General features: G+C 40.0%; 1 protein-coding gene across 1 annotated transcript in view; it reads right to left on the bottom strand.

The window, feature by feature from the left end:
* Positions 1 to 10,482: 10,482 nt before the first annotated feature.
* The window catches only part of CDC42 (cell division cycle 42), a 35,717-nt gene continuing 25,929 nt past the window's right edge, over positions 10,483 to 20,270 (bottom strand). Inside the window, exons 3-6 of the mRNA XM_081145514.1 lie at positions 19,761 to 19,833; positions 17,624 to 17,733; positions 17,305 to 17,502; positions 10,483 to 11,942 (exon numbers count right to left, since the gene is read on the bottom strand). Coding sequence (XP_081001640.1) covers positions 11,853 to 11,942; positions 17,305 to 17,502; positions 17,624 to 17,733; positions 19,761 to 19,833 — 471 coding nt within the window. The 3' untranslated portion in view covers positions 10,483 to 11,852. The remainder of the gene's footprint in view (positions 11,943 to 17,304; positions 17,503 to 17,623; positions 17,734 to 19,760; positions 19,834 to 20,270) is intronic.

Consider the following 20,270-nt stretch of genomic DNA (forward strand, 5'->3'; position numbering starts at 1 on the left):
ATTCAAGAAACCTTGCTAAGTCCCACAACTGACCAGACTTTTCTTGCTGTTTCTCTGCCATCTAGTGGCTCCTCTGGAGCATTACAGGTCAAAAATGGATGAGAGAGAACAAGTGTTCCCTGAAATGAATACCTAAGAGTCAATCACACGGTGATGAGCCATTTTGAACCCCTAACATTATAAAATTGGATGCCCTTCTCTGAGAAGAGCTCCCTAACAGGCCAATCTGTGTCCTTTTGTCTGAATGATCATTGGAGATTGAAGATCCATTATCCCTAATCCTTATGGCAATTCCGCAAAAGGTTAGCAGGTTTTATTGGCTCACTTTACAGATGTGTAAATCAAGACTGAAAAACTGGTTTGCTCAACACAGCTAGTTATTGAGTCTAATTCAAGTGTAGGTCCTCTACTCCAAAATATGTGTGCTTCTCCTATTATTTGATATTGTTTCTCTTTAAAAAGTTCTATATGGAACTAGTATTGATTCCCAAAACACAAATAACCACAGCTAATGCTCATTTTATATAAATTGTAATAGAGATGTCAGAATATTTACAAGAAGAGATCTGTAAGGGGATATAGTTTCACTACTGAATTTTATTAATGCTTGGATCCCACTGGTATTCCCAGGAAAAAAAAGTGGTCCATAAGATAGGGAAATACAGTGTCTGCCACTGTTAAGAAACCATATTTATCCTACAAGTAAAAATCCAGTCAGTCTTAACTGGACACTGCAATAAACAAAACACTACAGACTGAACCAAACTTTAGAACCTCTCAAATATATCAATGAAAACCTAATTCTTCTTGAAGACTCATTAAGTCTACTTGTATATTTAATACACAGGTTTTATAGATTTTTATTAAATACCTGTCAATAGCAAAAAATTCCTAGAGTTGTAGAGATGATCCTGCACCAGTGGTGTTCAAATCTCTTGGCAAAGCCCTACAAGTCCAACAGGGGTGCACAAAGTGTGTACCCGTGTTAAGGACAAGGAAGCAGTCAGGGGAACAAACCTGCTGGGCTTGTTTCAATCACAGCAGTTGTTTCATGATACCTTTTCTGTTTCTATAATGAGGTTCTATGTAAGATTTTATTTGGGGGGAAAAAGGAGTCTACTGCTAAAAAGACACAAACCATAAAGAATGGAAAACTATTTTATCTACGCATGGGGAAACTGAGGCCAAAAGAGGAATAGCAACTCTTCCAAGGAAATTCTGGTGCCCCAACTAGAACCTGGGTCTCTCAACTCCCAATACAGAGCTTTTTCCAGTAATGACATTACCAACCTGGGAGAAATTAGGAGATAACATCAAACACCATAATGCAAAAAAACAAAACACAGGACTCCATTTAGTCACACTACATTTACCAGGTTTCATGATCCCTATGGCCTAAGGAAAGGCTGGTCTTAGAATCGAGTGGCATTGAAGACGGGAATTTTATACAAACCACAGATAAAGTCCCCCCCTTTACCTGTGGTTTCACTTTCTGCAGTTTCAGTTACCTGTGGTCAACTGCGGTTCAAAAATATTAAATGGAAAATTCCAGAAATAAACAATTCATAAGTCTTAAATTGCATGTCATTCTGAGTTATGTGATGAAATCTCACACTGCCCCATTCTCCCCCACCCTGAACATAAATCATCCCTTTGTTTGGCGTATCCATGCTGCATATGCTACCTGCCAGTTTGTCACTTAGTAGCTGTCTCAGTTATGAGATTGACTGTTGTGGTACTACAGTGCTTATGTTTAAGTCACCCTTATTTTACTTACTAATGGTCCCAAAGCACAGCAGTTTTTCTGGCAATTCGGATATGCCAAAGAGAAACCATAAGGTGCTTCCTTTAAGTGAAAAGGTTAAAAGGGGGAAAAATCATATGTTGAGGTTTCTTAGATCTACAGTAAAAAAAAAAAATCTGTGAAATTGTGAAGGAAAAAGAAATTTGTGCTAAGTTTTTGCTGTCACACCTCAAACTACAAAAGTTACAGCCATAGTGCATGATATGTGTTTAGTTAAGATGGAAAAGGCATTAAATTTGTGGGTCAAAGACATGAACATAAAATGTGTTCTGACTGACAGCAACGTGTTGCACCAGAAAGCATTGAGCTTGTACAAAGACTTCAGCAAGGGATGCCCTGACACCGAGCCATTCACTGCTTTGGACTGAAATATATAAAAGTTACTGGAGAGGCTGTGTCTGCCTACGAAGAAGCTGCTGCCACATTTCTAGCAGAGTTGAAAGAAGTTGATTAGGGCTCAGTACTATCTGCGGTTTCAGGCACCCACTGGGGGCCTCAGAATATATCCCCCACAGATAAGGGGGACTACTGCAGTAGTGGATGAGGTAGCAGCAAACTCAGCATACTGGGGTGAAGTCATTCTCATGAGAAGTGAAGAATTCAGGTGCCTACCCACCCTTCACAGCTGCCAGGGGATGTAGCAAACTCCCTAACACCAATACAACTGTGAAGTTCTCAAGCTGTGGAGAAAGGGGGCATTTCTTTAGGGAGTAAAAGATTCAGAACCAAGCCCAAAATTCCTCTCCCATCAGACCAGTGCAGATCTTATAAAGCTTTACAAAGGAGGTCCAGGAAGCTGGCACGAAGGCTCCCCTGTGGGTCTGGAGCTCCAAACACCCATCCCTGTCACTGAGTTGTTACAGATGAGACATAAGAAGGGTATGATACACTCTCAAGCTCCCTGAAAGTCTTATCCTGCTCCTGGCAATGGGGCTGAGGGCCCCTCACTCATATAGCAGCCTATGACCCAGAAGCCAACAGGGCTCTATGGCCCTGGTACTACTTGCCAAGCACTGTGCTAAGTGCTTTATGTAAAGCATTTCATTTAACTCTCACAACTCTCAGGTAAAGTAAATATAGCTATTTCCATTTCACAGAGGAGAATGCAAGACTCAGAAGGTTTAAGTTACTTGCGGAAGGTCAAAGATCAAGTGACAGGGCCCAAATTCAAATCCAAAGCCTACACGTGTGCTTTCCATCACAATGCCGAATTGTATAACCTCTTGCCATCTGATAAACGATCCCATCTATCCTACCTCCCTTACAGGACTGAGAATAAGTGAAATCACTAATACAAACATGATTTGAAGTTTATGAGGTTACTACCTAAATTCAAAACAATGTGAGGACTCCTGAGCATTGGGAAGATGTAGCTCCAGAATCCCAATCAGCTTCCTTTATTTGGGTCCAGCCAATGAGATTTTGTTCCCTAATAACAGAGTTCCTTGCTCCTGAACAGGCCCATATTAGATATGTGGGAAACAATGGTGCTATTCTAAAGGCCTTTATGTGGGATAGTAAAGAGAAAGGGTGCCAGATCTCAGAACTGCACTCAGACTATCCCCTGGCTTTGGGTACTCACTAAGGTCCAGCTTTCTCATCAAGAAACCCTCCTCTGCCAACTTTCGGGCCTACTATAATGACTCTAGGGGCTAACTACCCAAATTCAAAGATACCTCATACTCAACACAAAGGGTATCTTTCTCTCATGCTACATACAATGAAGTCACCCTCCCTAAAAAGCTCCTACCAGATACATCTGTCATTGTAGATGAAGCCTCATTGCTCTGCTTGCCCTGGCATTACATGATGCTTGAACTACAATTTTCAGCTTTGTAATCAGTCACATGTATTTTATTTTCACAAGATACATATGGTTAAACACGCAGGCTCCAGAATCAGATAGACCTGAGTTCCAACTCTGGCTGGAGATATTAACCAATTATAGAATCTCGGAGTCTTTATCTATAAAATGAAGATACTTATAGTATCAATGTCATATAGCTATTGTGAGAACTGTCGTAACACTGTGGGTTTAACACCGTGCAAAGCATAGTAATTGCTTAATAAACATAGCTATTCTTTCACCAAAGAGTATGTTCCATTTCTTTTATGATCCTGGGTAGTTAGAAGAGAGCTTTCCCTCAGTATAATGTTCCCTCTTTAATTCACTGATTTGTTTATGGGGGCCCTTGAGAGCTAGCTTTCTGCCCACTATACCTATTCCTAAATAGGGCTCCTGACTACTCCCCAAAACTGGCCAAGTGTCCCCCATTCCTCCCTTCCCAGAAATCCATACTCATCCACTTAACCCCACCCTCACCCCATGTAGCTCTAGATTTCCAAATCAGACCCATCTACTAAAATACAACTAAAATGTCAACTTTTTCAAGAAGCTTTTCCTGATTTCTTTTCACCTCTCCCCGTCGTCCCCAAACAATATACACACAAAACTGTATTTTCTCTTCTTCCTGGTATATTCAGTTACCCTCCCTTACTTCTATTCTTACTACAACCTTCCTCATCTACCATACTATCTAACAGAGGGCCTCTCTTAGTACTAAGTAAATATCTGTTAAATTGACTTTACACAAAAGCTTTGGGGAGATTTGTAGTTCTTAACAATGTCTTCTGAACATTTATCCCTTGATGTTCCTAAACTAGCTTGGATCAGCAAGATCTTTATGCTAGCCTCAGAGATTTGGCCAACCTAGGTCAGACCTGGTAACTCTGGGACATTGGGGAAACTGCACAACTGACCTGATCTGCAGAGGTTTTTTGTTTTCCTGCCTCCCAGGCATCCTAAAAACAAAGTAATTTCCAAGATAAAGTATCTAGAGCTCCTTAGATACAACTTACTGTGTACATGAAGTACTTCCACAAGATTAAAAAGCTAGGGGGAAACCCTATCTCTAGGTCTTAGGTTCTTCTTAAAGAAAGCTCTGGCTCTAGCTGGGTGGCTTTGTTGGTTAAGAGCACTGTCCTATACACCACAAAGGTTACAGGTTTGATTTCCAGTCAGGGTTGTACCTAGGTTTCGGGTTCAATCCCCTGTCAGGATGCGTACAGGAGGCAACCGATGGATGTTTCTCTCACATCTATTTCTCTCTCTCCCCCCTCCAAAATCAAAAAACATATCCTCAGGTGAGGATAAAAAAAGAAATGAAAGAAAGCTCTAAACTACCTTTGAGTTCCAACATCCTAGTTCTATAAATACTAAACCTATACTCCTATAATTACTAAAATACAAAATCTACAATATACACCCAGTAGCATGTGACAATGTCATCAGTAAATAATTACTCATAACCTAAATTCTTCCCATTGCAATGCAAATCTGGTAGCTGTTAATATTTGCACTGCACTTTTGTATTTACAGAACACATCCACATGTATGACCTCATTTAATCCTCACACTCAACCCTAAGATGTAGATATTATTCCTAAATTACAGATGAAGCAAATGAAGCTTAGGGACATTCAGTGTTTATCCAACGTCACGCAGCTAGTAAGGCCAGAAAAGAAACTCAAAGCCAATTACTACAGCCAACATCACCTTGGATTTTAAATTTTTATTCACTAGGAATTCTCAGACTGACTCTTCATCTCTCCTAAAGAACCCATAAGTCTCCCCAGCCCACCAGTAATATTTACTCAGCCTTCATCCCCTTCTTCATCATCACCTTCTCCCTTCCCTTCAGACATCTATCAAGACCCCATAAGCAGTTGTGTCCAGAAATTAAGTACCCTCGATTCACCAGAATTTTAACAAATTCACCACTAGGTGGAGCTCATCTCAACAATCCAAGAAGCCAACTAGAGAGCACATAGGAAAAGAGAAAACAGAGGAGGGGTTAAAAGTGGCCACATACATTGTTTAAAAGAAACAAGAAACAGATAGCATGGTTGTGGCACGAGCTCTCCCACCTTCTTCCCAATAGCCCATGGTCAGGAAGTTAACTTCAGTTCAAGGCTTATGGCTCAGAAACAAACATTTGCAAGCCCTCTCCAGTTCCTGCCTCTGAGAAGGCTGGCTACCTGACTTTGCATCAAATTACAGCTAAATCACAAAAGAAAACACAGAAAACTCAGACCCTATCCAATCAAATATCAATTCTCATCAGTATCAGGCTAATACACAGAGGAAGCTACCTCTTTAATCACTCAGACTTAAAAAAAAAAAATCAATCCACCTGAAACTATTTATTTACTGACAAGAAAGGGAAATAAAGCCACATAACACTGGCCCACACCCTGCCCAAAGGTCTGACAAACAATGGGTGTTGGAGGGGGAAGAGGAGTGCATCTGCAGCAAAAGAATAAAATGGTGTTTTTAAGTTAGGAAGAGACTTAACATCCTAGGAAGTACAACTTAGTCTTGGAATAACTTCAATTTTATACTCATTTCTAGCAGCACTATTTGGAATTTGGTCCTATGTGCTCTCTGCAGATGCATAAGAATATTCCTGAGAAGAGTGGAAAGGACACCCATCTCCACCCAGCGACACTTGTAGAGCACATTTGTATTGAAGTTATCAGGGAATACAGCCTTTCTCTACATTCCAGCTTTTACTTAGAAAACTTTAGTTGATCTCTACAACTCAAATACCTGCCTTTTTAAAAAATATATGTATCTTTATTGATTTCAGAGAGAGGAAGGGAGAGGGAGAGAGATAGAAACATCGATGATGAGAGTCATTGACTGGCTGCCTCCTGCACGCGCCCGACTGAGGATCGAGCCAGCACCACGAGCATGTGTCCTGACCTGGAATCCAAAGCGCAATCTCCTGGATCCTAGGTCAATGTTCAACTGCTGGGCACACCCAGCTGGGCACCTGCCCTCTTTTTATTTAATTACTTAGGAATCTGCCCAAACTACCGCAGTGCCAGTCTACCAACAAGATTATTATGATTAACTCTGTAAACCCTCTTTCTGATGGAGTAAAGAACTGAGTGCTAGTTTGGGACCACAAGTTTGGAAAACCTCTTTCCTCAAAGAACAAATAAAGCTGTAAAGACTTGTAGCCCAAACTTACTCTAAAAACTCATATCAAATGTAAATGAAACCTTAAAGAGATCATCTAGTGCCACGGTTCTCAAACCTGGCTGGCATATTAAAATAATCTCGTGAGCCCAGCCCGCATGGCTCAGCAGTTGAGCATTGAGCCTATGATCCAAGAGATTGCAGTTCAATTCCCGGTCAGGGCACATGCCTGGATTGCAAGCTTGATTCCCAGTGCGGGGCATGCAGGAGGCAGCCAATCAATGATTCTCTCATCACTGATGTTTCTCTCTCCCCCCCCCTTCCTCTAAAATCAATAAAGACAATTTTTTAAAATAATAATAATAATAATAATAATAATAATAATCTGGTGAACTTCAAAGAAGTGATGCCCCTCAAAAAATAACTTGAAAAACCAGGCTCTATCTCCAGGGGTTGACTGAAATGGCCCCAGGCATTATTTTCCCCCAAGGTGATATTCGCACAGCCAAAGAACCACTGAGGTATGCACTAATCCCCAAACAGAGCTAATCTAAGTCCTGCCTGGCGAGCTTTTAAGAACTGGACTGACTCTCAAGTCCCACTCTAAGGAATTTTTTAAGCTTCCCATTAATTGTTGACCAACAAGGCACCTGACTTGCATATGAGACCTCAATAATGATAAAGTACATACTTTACAGACAGAGGCCAGGAGAGTGTAAGTTACCTACCAAAGGACACACAGAGTTGGGGCTGTCATCCCCAGGCCTCTGGTGCCCAGCACGAATGTGTGCTCTGACACGTGTCTGGCCCGCACACGCACATGCACAGATGCAGCTTTTGTCCTTTTCTAACTTCTACTCTCTCAAGAACCACTCTCGAAGTGGGATGAGACCACACAGCTATTCAAGAGAAGGCAGCTATCAAAACTGTAAGGAAAAGAAAACTCCAACTAGAAGTCAGGAGCCCGCATCTGTTTTGTTCTGTTATATCCTGAGAACCTTAGTAAGTGCTTTAAAAAAAAACTATGTTTGAATTTACTAAATATGAATTTTGAATGAATGAGTGGCTCAGACTTTGCCTTGGCTACATGGAATCCTCTGGGCAATGGAACATGAGAACTTTTAAATGTGCTTGACCTCGCACTCACTTTGGCTCACCAGGCTCACCGTGAAAAAGTCATCAACTCTCAGGTTGCCTGCATTCTGGAGCCAACCTGAGCCCAATCTGAAGCCTACAGGCAAAGCCCAACTGACCCACACATAAGAAAAATAAATGCTTATTGTGGTAAGCCACTGTTATAGGTGGCTTATAATGCAACATTAGTGTACCAGTAGCTAATAATTTCTTTTTAAAGGTAGGGGCACTTTGGAAAAAACTCAAAGTAATATCTAAGCTTAAAAGTATTTAAATAGTCCTGGGAAGAAAATAGTAAGGTGAGGTCTTCTGTTGTTCTAAGTAGTTAAGTCACCATGCTCTGAGTTGGGGGAACTCAGGGTAAGGCCTACAGAAAACAAGGAGGGCTGTATTAGAAAGGTGATTTAAAGCTACTTCCTTCACATATCAATCAGAGATAACCTAACCACTGAGGAGCTCAGCCCTTCCTGAAAGTACTAGTTACTACTGCCCAGTGAAATGCTGTCCCTTTCCCACACTATTAAGTTTCCAATGTACGTTAGCTGTACCCAGCGGGGACTAAGTTCCAATCCTTCTCAAGAAGCAGCGTCCTTGTATACCAGAGTTTCTTGGCACTCAGTACCCAAATAACCATTAACAACATCAAAATGGGAGGAGAAAAGGAAAAATAGTTCACACCTAACAATGAAGAAAAAGAAATACCTTTATCATTATGAAGAGAACAATTATGAGATACTATTGATTTAATGACAGCTCTTCAGAACCAAAAAGAAGTACTACTACATTAAACATACACACAAGTTTTAAGAGGTACTTGGATTATAATATGAAAATGTATGGAAAAATACACCTTAGAATAAAGAAAATACTGCAGTTGTTCCTTTCAAACCACAACCCTTCCTTCCCTTCAGAATATACTCCCCTACTGGCATAAAATCCAGCTCTAAGGATGCAACTAGAACAAACTACAGAACCTATTTCTAAGATCTTCAGTAAAACATTGATATATTAGAAAACCAGCGATGTGTTAGCCTAAATAACGTAAATTTTTGCCCTGGCCAGTTTGGATCAGTGGTTAGAGGGTCAGCCTGCAGAGTGAAGAGTCCTGAGTTCAATTCAGGCCAAGGGCACGTGCCTCAGTTGCAGGCTTGTGCCTGGCCCTGCCCCACGCCCAGGCCCAGGCCACATCAAATGGTTGCCTCCTGCACTCTCTCTCTCCCCCTTCTACTCTCTCTGAAAAGCAATGGAAAAAATGTCCTCGGGTGAGGATTAAAAAAGAAAAGAAAAAATATAAAGTTTGTCACATACTAAGTCTGCTAAGGACTGTTTTAAACCCTTTTACAACCTGGGCAGTATCACTCACTAAGCCAAGATGACAGACACATTTTCTTAAGTCAAACAGAAAACAATATTTTAGCAGAAAATACTAGCTTCATCCATTTGCCACTCATATTCGTCTGATATGTAAAAGTGAAACTGAAAATATTAGAAAACAATGTTAGCTTCAATCAATGTCACCACTTTCAGCAATGAAGATAAATGAAGATATACCTCCTTGTCACCATCGTTCTTCTGGTGTGCGTAATTCAACACAATCATGTGACCTGCCTTATTTATTCATTCTTGAAATCATGTACCCATCCAATGTTTGTCTTTAGAGCCATCTCATGTGTCAAACACTGCTCTAGGCCAGGGATACAGGAATAATCAGAATGGACCTATATGCCACTCTACGAAGAACTAGGGACAGACAGCACCTGCTCCACAGAGTCTCACTGTCAACAAGTAATAAGACACATTGGTAAAATAGTAAAGCTTAGATCTGCATCTTCCTAACCCCTTCCTAACCAACCCAGTTTAGTTCCAGCACAGTATGGAATCAAGCCAAACATGACTCCCTGTAAAAAACTATCAAAATGAGGCTATACTGTATCAACCTTATTAACTGGACTAACAGTTCTTGGTTTCTAAAATTCTCAGACCAGTATAATGTCCTTAAGGTAAATAAATCGTTCTTGCCACCTATATTCAGATTCATAGCACAGAGTCTAGAATCTGACAGAAGCAGTTTGGGTTAACCACCCAAGAGCAGTGGTTCTCAAACTTGGCTGCATTGTGGAAATACCTGGAAAACTTTTAAATACCCCATCGCTCAAGCTGCACTCCAGTAAGCAGCAAAGTTTGAAAACCACAGATACAGAAAACTTGGAGGAACTGGCTGCTTCCCAACTAACCGAATGATTCGAGGTGTGCTTCCTTTCAACATGAGCGGCGAGCTTCCTTAACACTTCTTCACTAAGACCTGCTAAGAGCCCACTTGGTAAGAAATAGGAATTTGTAGGCTACATGCCAAACTTAGGGGAGAAGGCACAAACCTAAACGTATGGAGTAAAAAGCATTAGCTCAAACTGAATGCCAGAAAAGAAACATAAGCACATAAAAATAATAAAGCTTTTAAAATCTTACCCCAAAATTTGTTAGAAACTGATGTTAACAAGAGTCAAGTTACCACTAGTAAATATCTAAAAAAGAGGCGGAGGGAAAATAACAACCCCCAGACTGGCTTGTGAAGGGTTTTTTTGTTTGTTTAATACACCTGAAAAGAATGCATATACAAAGAATTGAGACATAAGAAAGCAATGGTTCAACACTAATGAATCTACAAGAATTAGGACTTGGGGAAGGTGGAGAAGATTACCTAAACATTTTTAAAAATTGGAAATTGCAACCAAAATAACCTGATAAAGTCCCTATTAACACTTATGAAGAGTCTTCATAAGACTCTCTCCATGATTTCTATTAAACTAGAGAGCCTCAATTGGCTGCTCTAGGATTCCTCATGCAAAACAGAAATAAGGGGATTCCCCTGACTGGTCCCCATGTTGTTAAATGTTCTCCCCACCCCCACCCCACCCCTAGCTTCTTAATGAAGCAGGTCTCCATCCTCATAACTTGAAGAGGATGTGAATCATTCCATAGACATCTGTCTTCTAGCACCACACCTCATATATACCAGGTCTTCAGCTGTGTTCTAGGAACACCATATCATACACTATTAAGCTGCACATCTATGCTAAGCATATAAGACAGTGACTGACAAGGAAAAAATGTTTTGTTTTTTTTAATTATGTACTTAATCCATTTGGTGTATTTCAAAAGGTGCAATACTTTTCTTCATTTATCAGTGAAAGTTAGAGATTAACTTAAAAAAAAATCAGCAAATGGCTGACAAATTTCCTTGAAAGTCAGTCACATATATAGTGCATCCTAGAAAAGAGGAGGGGCAAGACAGGCTCCACCACTTTCATGAGTTTCATCAAGCACTGAACCTGCTCAGGGTGGAGAGAAAGGAGCCCGGTCCGGAATGAGGCATTCGCTGCACCCTCCCTAAGAGCACCAGGCGGAGCACGCTGCCCCAACGAGCTGGGAAGAGGGGCACGCCACCATACCGTCCTCCTCTCCCAAGGGGCTAGCCAGCGGTTAATGAACTTCCTAGAAACGGCTGAATAAAAACAACCCACACTCCCCCCCGCCCCCCCAAAAAGAAAACAAAACCCTAGATGCCCCAGACGGCTCCCCAGAGAGGAGCCCAGGAGCAGCTTCAACAACCCGAATTAGTCTGTTACAGAGTCACCACAAGCATGCCTTGCTTTAAAAAAAAAAAAAAAAATTTTTTTTGAAACAACAAAACAAAAACTAGTACTGATCACTTTTCTGACAATATACAAGTATTCAAAATTAACTAGTATTGAGAGGGGGGAAGGGGACCATACCTATGGGCCTTGTTTCACATGAGTGCATATGGGTAGGTGCAGGGCATTTGTCATTATTGCAAAAACGAATTTTAATTTTTAATCTTTAGTTTGATTTAAACATTGCTTTTAGTATAATGCCGACACCAGCTGTGCAGAAAGGGCTCTGGAGAGATGTTCATAGCAGCACACACCTGCGGCTCTTCTTCGGTTCTGGAGGCTCCAGGGCAGCCAATATTGCTTCATCAAATACATTCTTTAGGCCTTTCTGAAAAGGGGTAGAAAGAAAAAAATGGGCAGTCTGATTTTCAGTATAATAAAGTTGGAGCTCAAATTAAAAACATTCAAACCCCCAAAAGTTGGCAAAGAACAAAACATTAAAAACAATCCTGACTCTCAACACAATCATCTCACTTAACCAAGTTTTGTCCAGGCAGGGCCCTGGAAGGATCCAGCAATTCAGGAGCAGATATTCATGAGTGAGACAGTGGTCCTTTGAGAAAGCTTTTTGCAGACCAATGTATGTCACAAGAAGCAAACAAGCACATGTGTCATTTGCTCATTCAATATGAGTTTTGTAATGTGTTGCTGAAACATTGTACATAAAAACAAGTGAAGCAGCTCTGCATTCAAATGAAACAGCTGGATATGAAACGGGACTGGGAGGATGGGCACCGGGCAGTGGCATCCTTATTACATGAAGGCGCAGGCAAAGATGGAGAGAGTGATTACAGTGGCTGCAAAGATATTCACTCTGAACTCCCTTTATCCCACCAATTAGAGAGAGCCAAGGGGATTCAAGGAAGCAAAATGTAGGTACCTGATACATATGTAAAGCTAGAGCCAGTCAAGTGCAACAGGAATAAAGCTTCATCAGGCATTTATACAAACAATTGTATATTTTTAATTTCAAAATTTGAAGGTAACCACAATTGTATGTTTCCCTCACAACGATAAAATCAGAAGCAGGAAAATATAAAGGTGGCAGCTTTACATCTCAACATTAACAAACCTTAAGTCAACTGTTAAAATGGATGCTATTCTTAAAAGATAATGTAACAAATAATCTCATAACGCAGTAGCAGATACATCAATACCTTTCCCACCCCAGACTGACAAATACTCCACTACAGCACAGACAGCCAAAGCAAGAGCAACACAAAATTTCACCGCACAAAGGAAAACCAGGAAAAAAATCGTCCCTTCCCCATTACACTCTACTAACAAGTCACCCTTTTTCCATAAAGTTTGTCATGCAATTATAATTAACAATTGATCATAAGAGTAAAATGTTGTTTGTGTTATTTTCTCCATCTAGAACTAAGATCTAGAAGTGTTAAAACTCTTATTTTCTCCAAGAGGACATTCTTAACACCAGACCAAGTTCCCTTTTGCAATAGTAATCCAACCAAAAAGCTCTGAGCATCAGGCAACTCAAGCAGCAGAAAGTAAACAAGTCCAACTTGACTACTGATCACAAAAAATATTCTATAAGATATTGCATTCTTAATCAAAAACTAATACAGAGGTTGCTCTAAGGTGGTGAGTAAAAAGACGCAGAGGCTTTCAAACAGGATGGTTTTATTCCTTTGTTTTTAAATGATCTTTCTACAGTAGTGGGACAGGAAGCAGCAGCAAAGAGGGGAAGGAGAAAACAGTTTAGAATATACAGCACTTCCTTTTGGGTTGAGTTTCCGGAGGCTCGAGGGCAGCTAGGATAGCCTCATCAAACACATTCTTCAGACCTCTCTACAAGACAGAGGGGAGGAGAGAGAATAGCAGCCAGGTTAGAGGATTAGAAAGACTAGCAGATACAACAGCAGTCTGGATTAAATGGGCTGAATTCACAGAAGCAATGTGCCTTAAGAAAAATAAATGCCAGAATGTAGAACTTAAGCCCATTACAGGGAAAGTACATAACTGAACAGAAACTTCTTCGAAAAGTTTAACTGAGCCCTGGCCAGTGTGGCTCAATAGGTAAGAGCATCAGCTACACAAGAAAGGGTCCTGGGTTCGATTCTTGATCAAGGGAATGTACCTGGGTTGTAGGTTCTCCCTGGCCCCCATAGGGGCACGTTTGGGAGGCAACCAATTAATGTGTCTCTCACATTGATGTGTGTGTGTGTGTGTGTGTGTGTGTGTGTGTGTGTCTGTCCGTCTGTCTCTCCCTCCCCCCCTCTCAAAATCAATGGAAAAAAATATACTCCAGTGAGGATTAACAAAAAAATAAAAAATAATAGCCCAGCCAGTGTGGCTCAGTGGTTGAATATCAACCCATGATGGTGGTTCGATTCCCGGTCAGGGGACATGCCTGGGTTGTGGGCTTGACCCCCAGTAAGGGGTGTGCAGGAGGCAGCTGACCAATGACTCTCATCATTGATGTTTCTATCTCTCTCTTCCTCTCTGAAATCAATAAAAATATTTTTTAAAATAAATAATAAAATAAATAACAATAAATAAAGGTTAACTAAACTGAGCAAGAAAGCAATTTTTATGAAAGTGCCATATGTTGACTTCTAAAACAATCACACTCTGAAACCTAGTATCACAACATTTTAATGAAAATAATGCCAGGAGAGAAAAGTAGATATGTAAACACAAGAATAGATTCACTGTATAATTAAGCCTTGTAAATTCCCCAGTACTTCTAATTATAAGAATGGCACACACATTTTGAAATCTATTAAATTTCAGGATTCTGTGAATTCAGCCCCTGAATAACTGAAGGACACAAATAGCAGACTAACAGGCATGCTACATGTTTCTAGATTCAATGACATAGCTGGATGGGATTAATCAGGATTTCAGAGTTAACCAGTTTCCCAGAGCAAAAAGGTTCAGACATTTAGAAAGAGTGTTAATTGTTCAACAGTACCAACTGGGAAAAGTTTAAAGAACAGACTCTAGAAACAGCATACACTTCAGTTATTCAGTAATGTTATCAGAGCAAGTAACCACCACCCAAGTTATAGGAAAACAAAGCATGGGGTCCTAGAATGAGTTTTAGCAAGCAGTCCAGTGCTTTAAGGTGTCTGCATGGGTATCAGGCATAAAAGCATGGAGTGAAAACAAAGAGTATCTCAGATCTACAGGGATTAAGATGCATAAATACACTTACACCTCAAGCAGAACTCCAACGTGACAGGGTGACTCAGTAGTACTGGTACCTTGGGCCCAGGTCTACAGACTCCCCTAAACTCACCTAAATCTGAAGCCACAGGTTTACCACCCAAAGAAGTTTCACATGTTCCTTTAAGTCAGTTTGATCCCAAAAAAATTTCACAAAGTGTCCCAGAATACAGCTCCAATAACAAGTGCCAGCCCCAGAATACCCTACATGCTCCCACCCCCACCCTATCCCCACCATGGCATCCCAGAGGACTGACACCTACACATTCTATTAGGTACAAGATAAATCAGAAATAACAGTAAGTACTTAAAAAGAAGCAAAGAGGTCAAAAAGTTTTCTTCTTTCCATATCTTTTACAAAGTAGAAATGCTAAACAAAAATTAAAGTTCCTCTGAAATTCCTTCTACACATCTAGGAGCAAATTCTGGTAGTCAAATATAAAGGAAGACGGGAGAGCCCTGGTCGGTGTGGCTAGGTGGTTAGAGCGTCAGCGGCCCACTGAAGGGCCTCAATTCCCAATTAAGGGCAGGTACCTGGGTTTCGGGTTTGCTCCCTGCCCCCAGTCTGGGCAAGTGCGGGAGGCAACCAGTCAATGTGTCTCTTTCACAGGACACATTGATGTTCCCCCACTTCCTTCCCTCCCTCTCTCCTTATCTCTCTCTTTCTTTCTCCCCCTCCCTCCCTCCCTCCCTTCCATACTCTCTCTGAGAAGCAATGGGAAAAATATCCTCAGATGAGGATTTAAAAAAGGAAAAATGGAGAATGGAAAGGGAAATACATTTTATGAGGTAAAAAAGTGGAGGGCAACTATGAGAAACTAGGGCATCTCTTTAATAAGAAGCAAATCCTTTCTTGCTTATTGACAAAGATCAACTAATCCCCTACAAAACAAATCTTTGCTTTTACCCACACGATCTGATTATATAAAGAGTTTACTTTTAGAGGAACCAACAAACAGAATCTGGAGTCCTAAAAGTTCTAGCTCCCAAATATAACCACAGACCCTATTTTCTATCTTGTCCTCTTTTAACTTCTCCAACTTCAAAATCTGATAAGAAAAGTATAGTTGCTAAGACCATTTCAACTTCTTATTCTCTGCAAAGTGACTTACTATACTTAAACATGTGCATACTGTAAAAACAATCATATATGGAAGTATCCAATTCTCTATAATAAGCTTCACCAGTGACCTAAAATTGGGTCCACATGGCCTACTTGTCTCCATTTCCCCCCAAAGCAACTCTTATTTAGAGAAAAGGGGTATGCAAAAGATGCATACAGTTAGTTATAATCTGACCCACATGTTCCATACATATCCTTCCCCAACAAACACACACTTTTCTGAGGATGGTATCAAAACACAGAAGCATCAGGCATTTTTTAAAATCTCATTTAAGAGCTGTGTGTGAGAAGATGTAAAATCTTATTGTTTTAAATATCTACTTTTACAATAAAACTAAACTACCAAGGAAAACTGGGTCTGGGAGAATAGTAGGCCTTGAAATTATCCTGTGGAATATCCAGATAAGCATGAAAATTTTATCTTTAAATATCCAACCTACTGCTAAACTGAAGATTATTAAATTATGTGTAGGCCCCACATACTAAATACCTAATATATGCATAATATGCAACTATATATGCCATTTACTTTAGTATACATATAACCAAGATTAATGTAACTAAAAATATCTCTTCCCTTCAACCCTGCCCTAATTTACTTAGGCATGTCTGCTAATTGTTCAAAAGTCAAAGCCACCAGTAACTAGTAAAATAAAAGAGTTCTGTGCAAATTATTTCCATAATTCTTTCCTTTGACCCCAGATGGAGAATAGAACAGGAGAATCGGTCGGCAATAACCATGAAGGTTGAGGAGATGAATCCATACAGGTCAGTTAAAACTCTCAGTCTAAACACTCTAACACTGTTCCCTCTCCGCAGAATCTGACATTTCCCATCAAGCTATGATAAGAGTTCCCATTAAATCATTCAGATACAGACAGAGAAAAGAGGGCCACATAAGGAAAGAATGCCTCCAAAAACTGAAGAACAGAGACACTATATAAGCATGCTTGAGAAATAGCCATCACAACTTTTCTTTGACATGCAAGTCTCTATTATGACTAATTCCCTATCCCTAAAACAGTATAGCATCAATTGTCAGAACAGATAAGATCAGTTCTATTTAGATGAAAATTTGGGGGAAGGGGTATTACTGTAAATACTGCGCTCAGCTGGGCCTTCCCTGTAAATTTTTTTTAACACAATCCCTGACCACTACAAATGACTCAGTACAACATGGAAGTTCACCAACAAAAGAACTTTACCTAGAGACTAAATACAGACCTCCAGCAAAAGAATATACACTATGAAGCTGATCACAGTCTTCCTGGGCAACTTTCTTGAGCATTGCAGGCCACTGTTAGAAACAACCCCTGAATCCTAATGCTCTAAGAAACTATTCAGCTATAAATAAAAATCAGGTTCCGCACAGTCCTACCTGTGTGAGTGCAGAACACTCCACATACTTGACAGCCTTCAGGTCACGGGCCAGCTTTTCAGCAGTCTCTGGAGTGATAGGTTTCTGTTTGTTCTTGGCAAGTTTCTCAATAGTAGAGGGGTCATCTCTGAGATCAATTTGGGTCCCAACAAGCAAGAAAGGAGTCTTTGGACAATGATGAGTTATCTCAGGCACCCACTAGAGAAAAGGTATTTTAAAAAATACACCTTCGTTAACCCACAAGCCTCTAAAAATATTTACAAGTCAATAGAAGTTCTGTGACAACCTTTTTCAGGACAAGAATACCTGATTGACTCACCTTTTCTTTCACATTTTCAAATGAGGATGGAGAAACCACAGAAAAACAGACTAGAAATACATCTGTTTGTGGATAACTCAGCGGTCGTAATCTGTCATAATCCTCTTGCCCTAGGGAGGAAAAAAATTAGAGAAATCATCAATTCAATCCTGATGTCCTCATAGTATTAAAATCACAAGTCAGTCAACAAATTAAGTATGCAGCTAACAGCACAATTATTAACAAGAAAGCAACTTATCTAATAAAATGTATGGCTTTATATAACATAATATTTGAGAAAATTCTCACTGGGCTAAGTCTATTTAATATTTCAAGCCATTAGAATACAATGAATGGTATATATTATTTGCTTTACTACCAGTTTATAGTTTTCAATCTTTGTGTCTATTAGCAATCCAACAATAATGTAATAAACACAGTAAACTGTTGCTACAGAAATGGTTAAAAATTAATCCTACTCAGATCTGGTTAACAAATGATCACACTGACACCACCTAAGGAAACAAAAATCTCAGTGAGACCCAGCTTACAAAATTCATTGCCCATTCGTGACTACCAAAACAGGTTCACATGCTTAGTTAATGTGTGCACATAAGACCAGTATCTGAAACTAAGAATGCCTAGAAAAAAATAACTCAGCAATACTCAATGGATGCTACACCCATGGGGAGAAATTCTGGCGAAAAGGAGACTATCTGTACAGTCTAAACGATTCTTTATAAACCACGGGGGGAGGGGGGGGATATAAATACACTGTGAAGAAACCAGACATCATCTTGATTGAGTGATCAAAATGATCATCACCACTGAGTGGCAGAATATCGTGCCTCCAGATTTACATCCTAAAAAAGACACATCACTAATGTAGAATTCCAAACAAATAGCATAACCTGAATCTAATCATGAGGAAACACAGACCAAACTCAAAATGAGGAACATTTTATAACGGGAGGAGGAAGAGAGGATGGGCTTGTATGATATAAAAATAACATGATTTTTAAAATGTCATGCCCTAGCCAGTTTGGCTCAGTGGTTAGTGTTGGCCCTTAGACCGAAGGGTCCCGGGTTTGATTCCAGCCAAGAGCACATACCTAGACTGCAGGCTTGATCCTCAGCCCCAGTCAGCGCACTCGTGGAAGGCAAGAAATCGATATGTCTGTCTGACTTCGATGTTTCTCTCTCTCTCCCCCACCCTCTCTCTCTCTCTCTCTGTCTCAAAAGCAATGGAAATACCCTTAGGTGAGAATTTAAAAAAAAAATTTCATGAAAGCCTAAGAAAGGCCAAAGAACTGATCCAATTGAAAGAGAATAAAGAGACATGACAACTACTGCAATGTATGGTCCTGTACTGAAAGCAGAAAACACTGGACTTGGATCAGTCGACAAAACTGGAATATAGACGTTAAAGTAATGTATCAAGGTCAAATTCCTAATTCTAGTTACATAAGAATGTTCTTAAGAAATACATACTTATTCAAGGCTAAACTGCTATGATGTATGAAACTTACTCTCAAATAGTTCAGGAGAAAAAATAATGTGCATATATGTTTAAAAATAATAATAAAGCAAACAGGGCAAAATGTTAACAATTGGTAAATTTGGTTAAAGGGTATATGGGGCTCCTATTGCAACTATTCTGTAAGCTTGAAATTATTTTCAGGTAAAAAGATTTTTTAAATAGCCATACACATTTCCCAAACTGGAAGGAAAGGGGAGGAGTCAAGAGGAAGGGTTTAATTTCAAAACTGAGCTACAGCAATCCTATGTATTAAAAAGGAGTATCTGCCAGGCTGGGCGTGGCTCAGTGGGTGAGCATCGACCTAGGATCCAGGAGATCGAGGTTCGATTCCCAGTCAGGGCACATGCCCAGGTTGGGGGCTTGATCCCCGGTCCAGGGTGTGTGGGGGACAGCTGATTGATGACTCTCTCATCATTAAGGTTTCTTTCTGTCTCTCTCTCTCTGTCTCCTTTCCTCTCTCTGAAATCAATAAAGATATATTTTAAAAAATTAAAAAATAAAAATAAAAAGGCAAGTGGTTTGCTAATATGCGTTACCCAAAAATGTCCAAAAAAGACAACCAACCAGCAACTGTCAGAGTTACAGACCAAAACATTATAAAAGATATCAAGTTTTCACCTGCAGTATCAAAAAGTCCAAGAGTATATGGCTCTCCACCAATCATAACTGTCACTGCATAGTTGTCAAAAACCTAAAAACACAAAAATAAACTGTTAGTGTGCAAGGCAATGGTCAAAATAAGATAGGACAATTCTGAAGCTAAGGTGGTGTTTCCTTCCTAAGACTGATTCCTCTCTTAGCCTCTCTTCCTTACATATAACCAACCTTGTCAACCAAGCCCTTGCATGAGCTCAATGGTTACTGGAAAAAATGACAAGGGATGTGTTCTGGAATGTCTGCTCTACCCCAGCAGCCTGGATAAAAAGCCGCAGAAGGGTTTAGAAATGTCACAGGAGAAGAGTCCCTAGCTATACAAAATGACCCTGTTCAAGTTTGAAAATTCTGAGACAGTACTTTAAACTTTATCTCAATGTTCAATCTGATTTCTGAGAGATTATTTCTTCATAGACCATTTCCTTTTAATCTAGAATTAAAATCTCCTAGATCCATGATAATCTTTTTCCCTTC

This window comes from Miniopterus schreibersii (assembly GCF_964146895.1).
Source record: "Miniopterus schreibersii genome assembly, chromosome: 8".
NCBI classification, from domain to species: domain Eukaryota; kingdom Metazoa; phylum Chordata; class Mammalia; order Chiroptera; family Miniopteridae; genus Miniopterus; species Miniopterus schreibersii.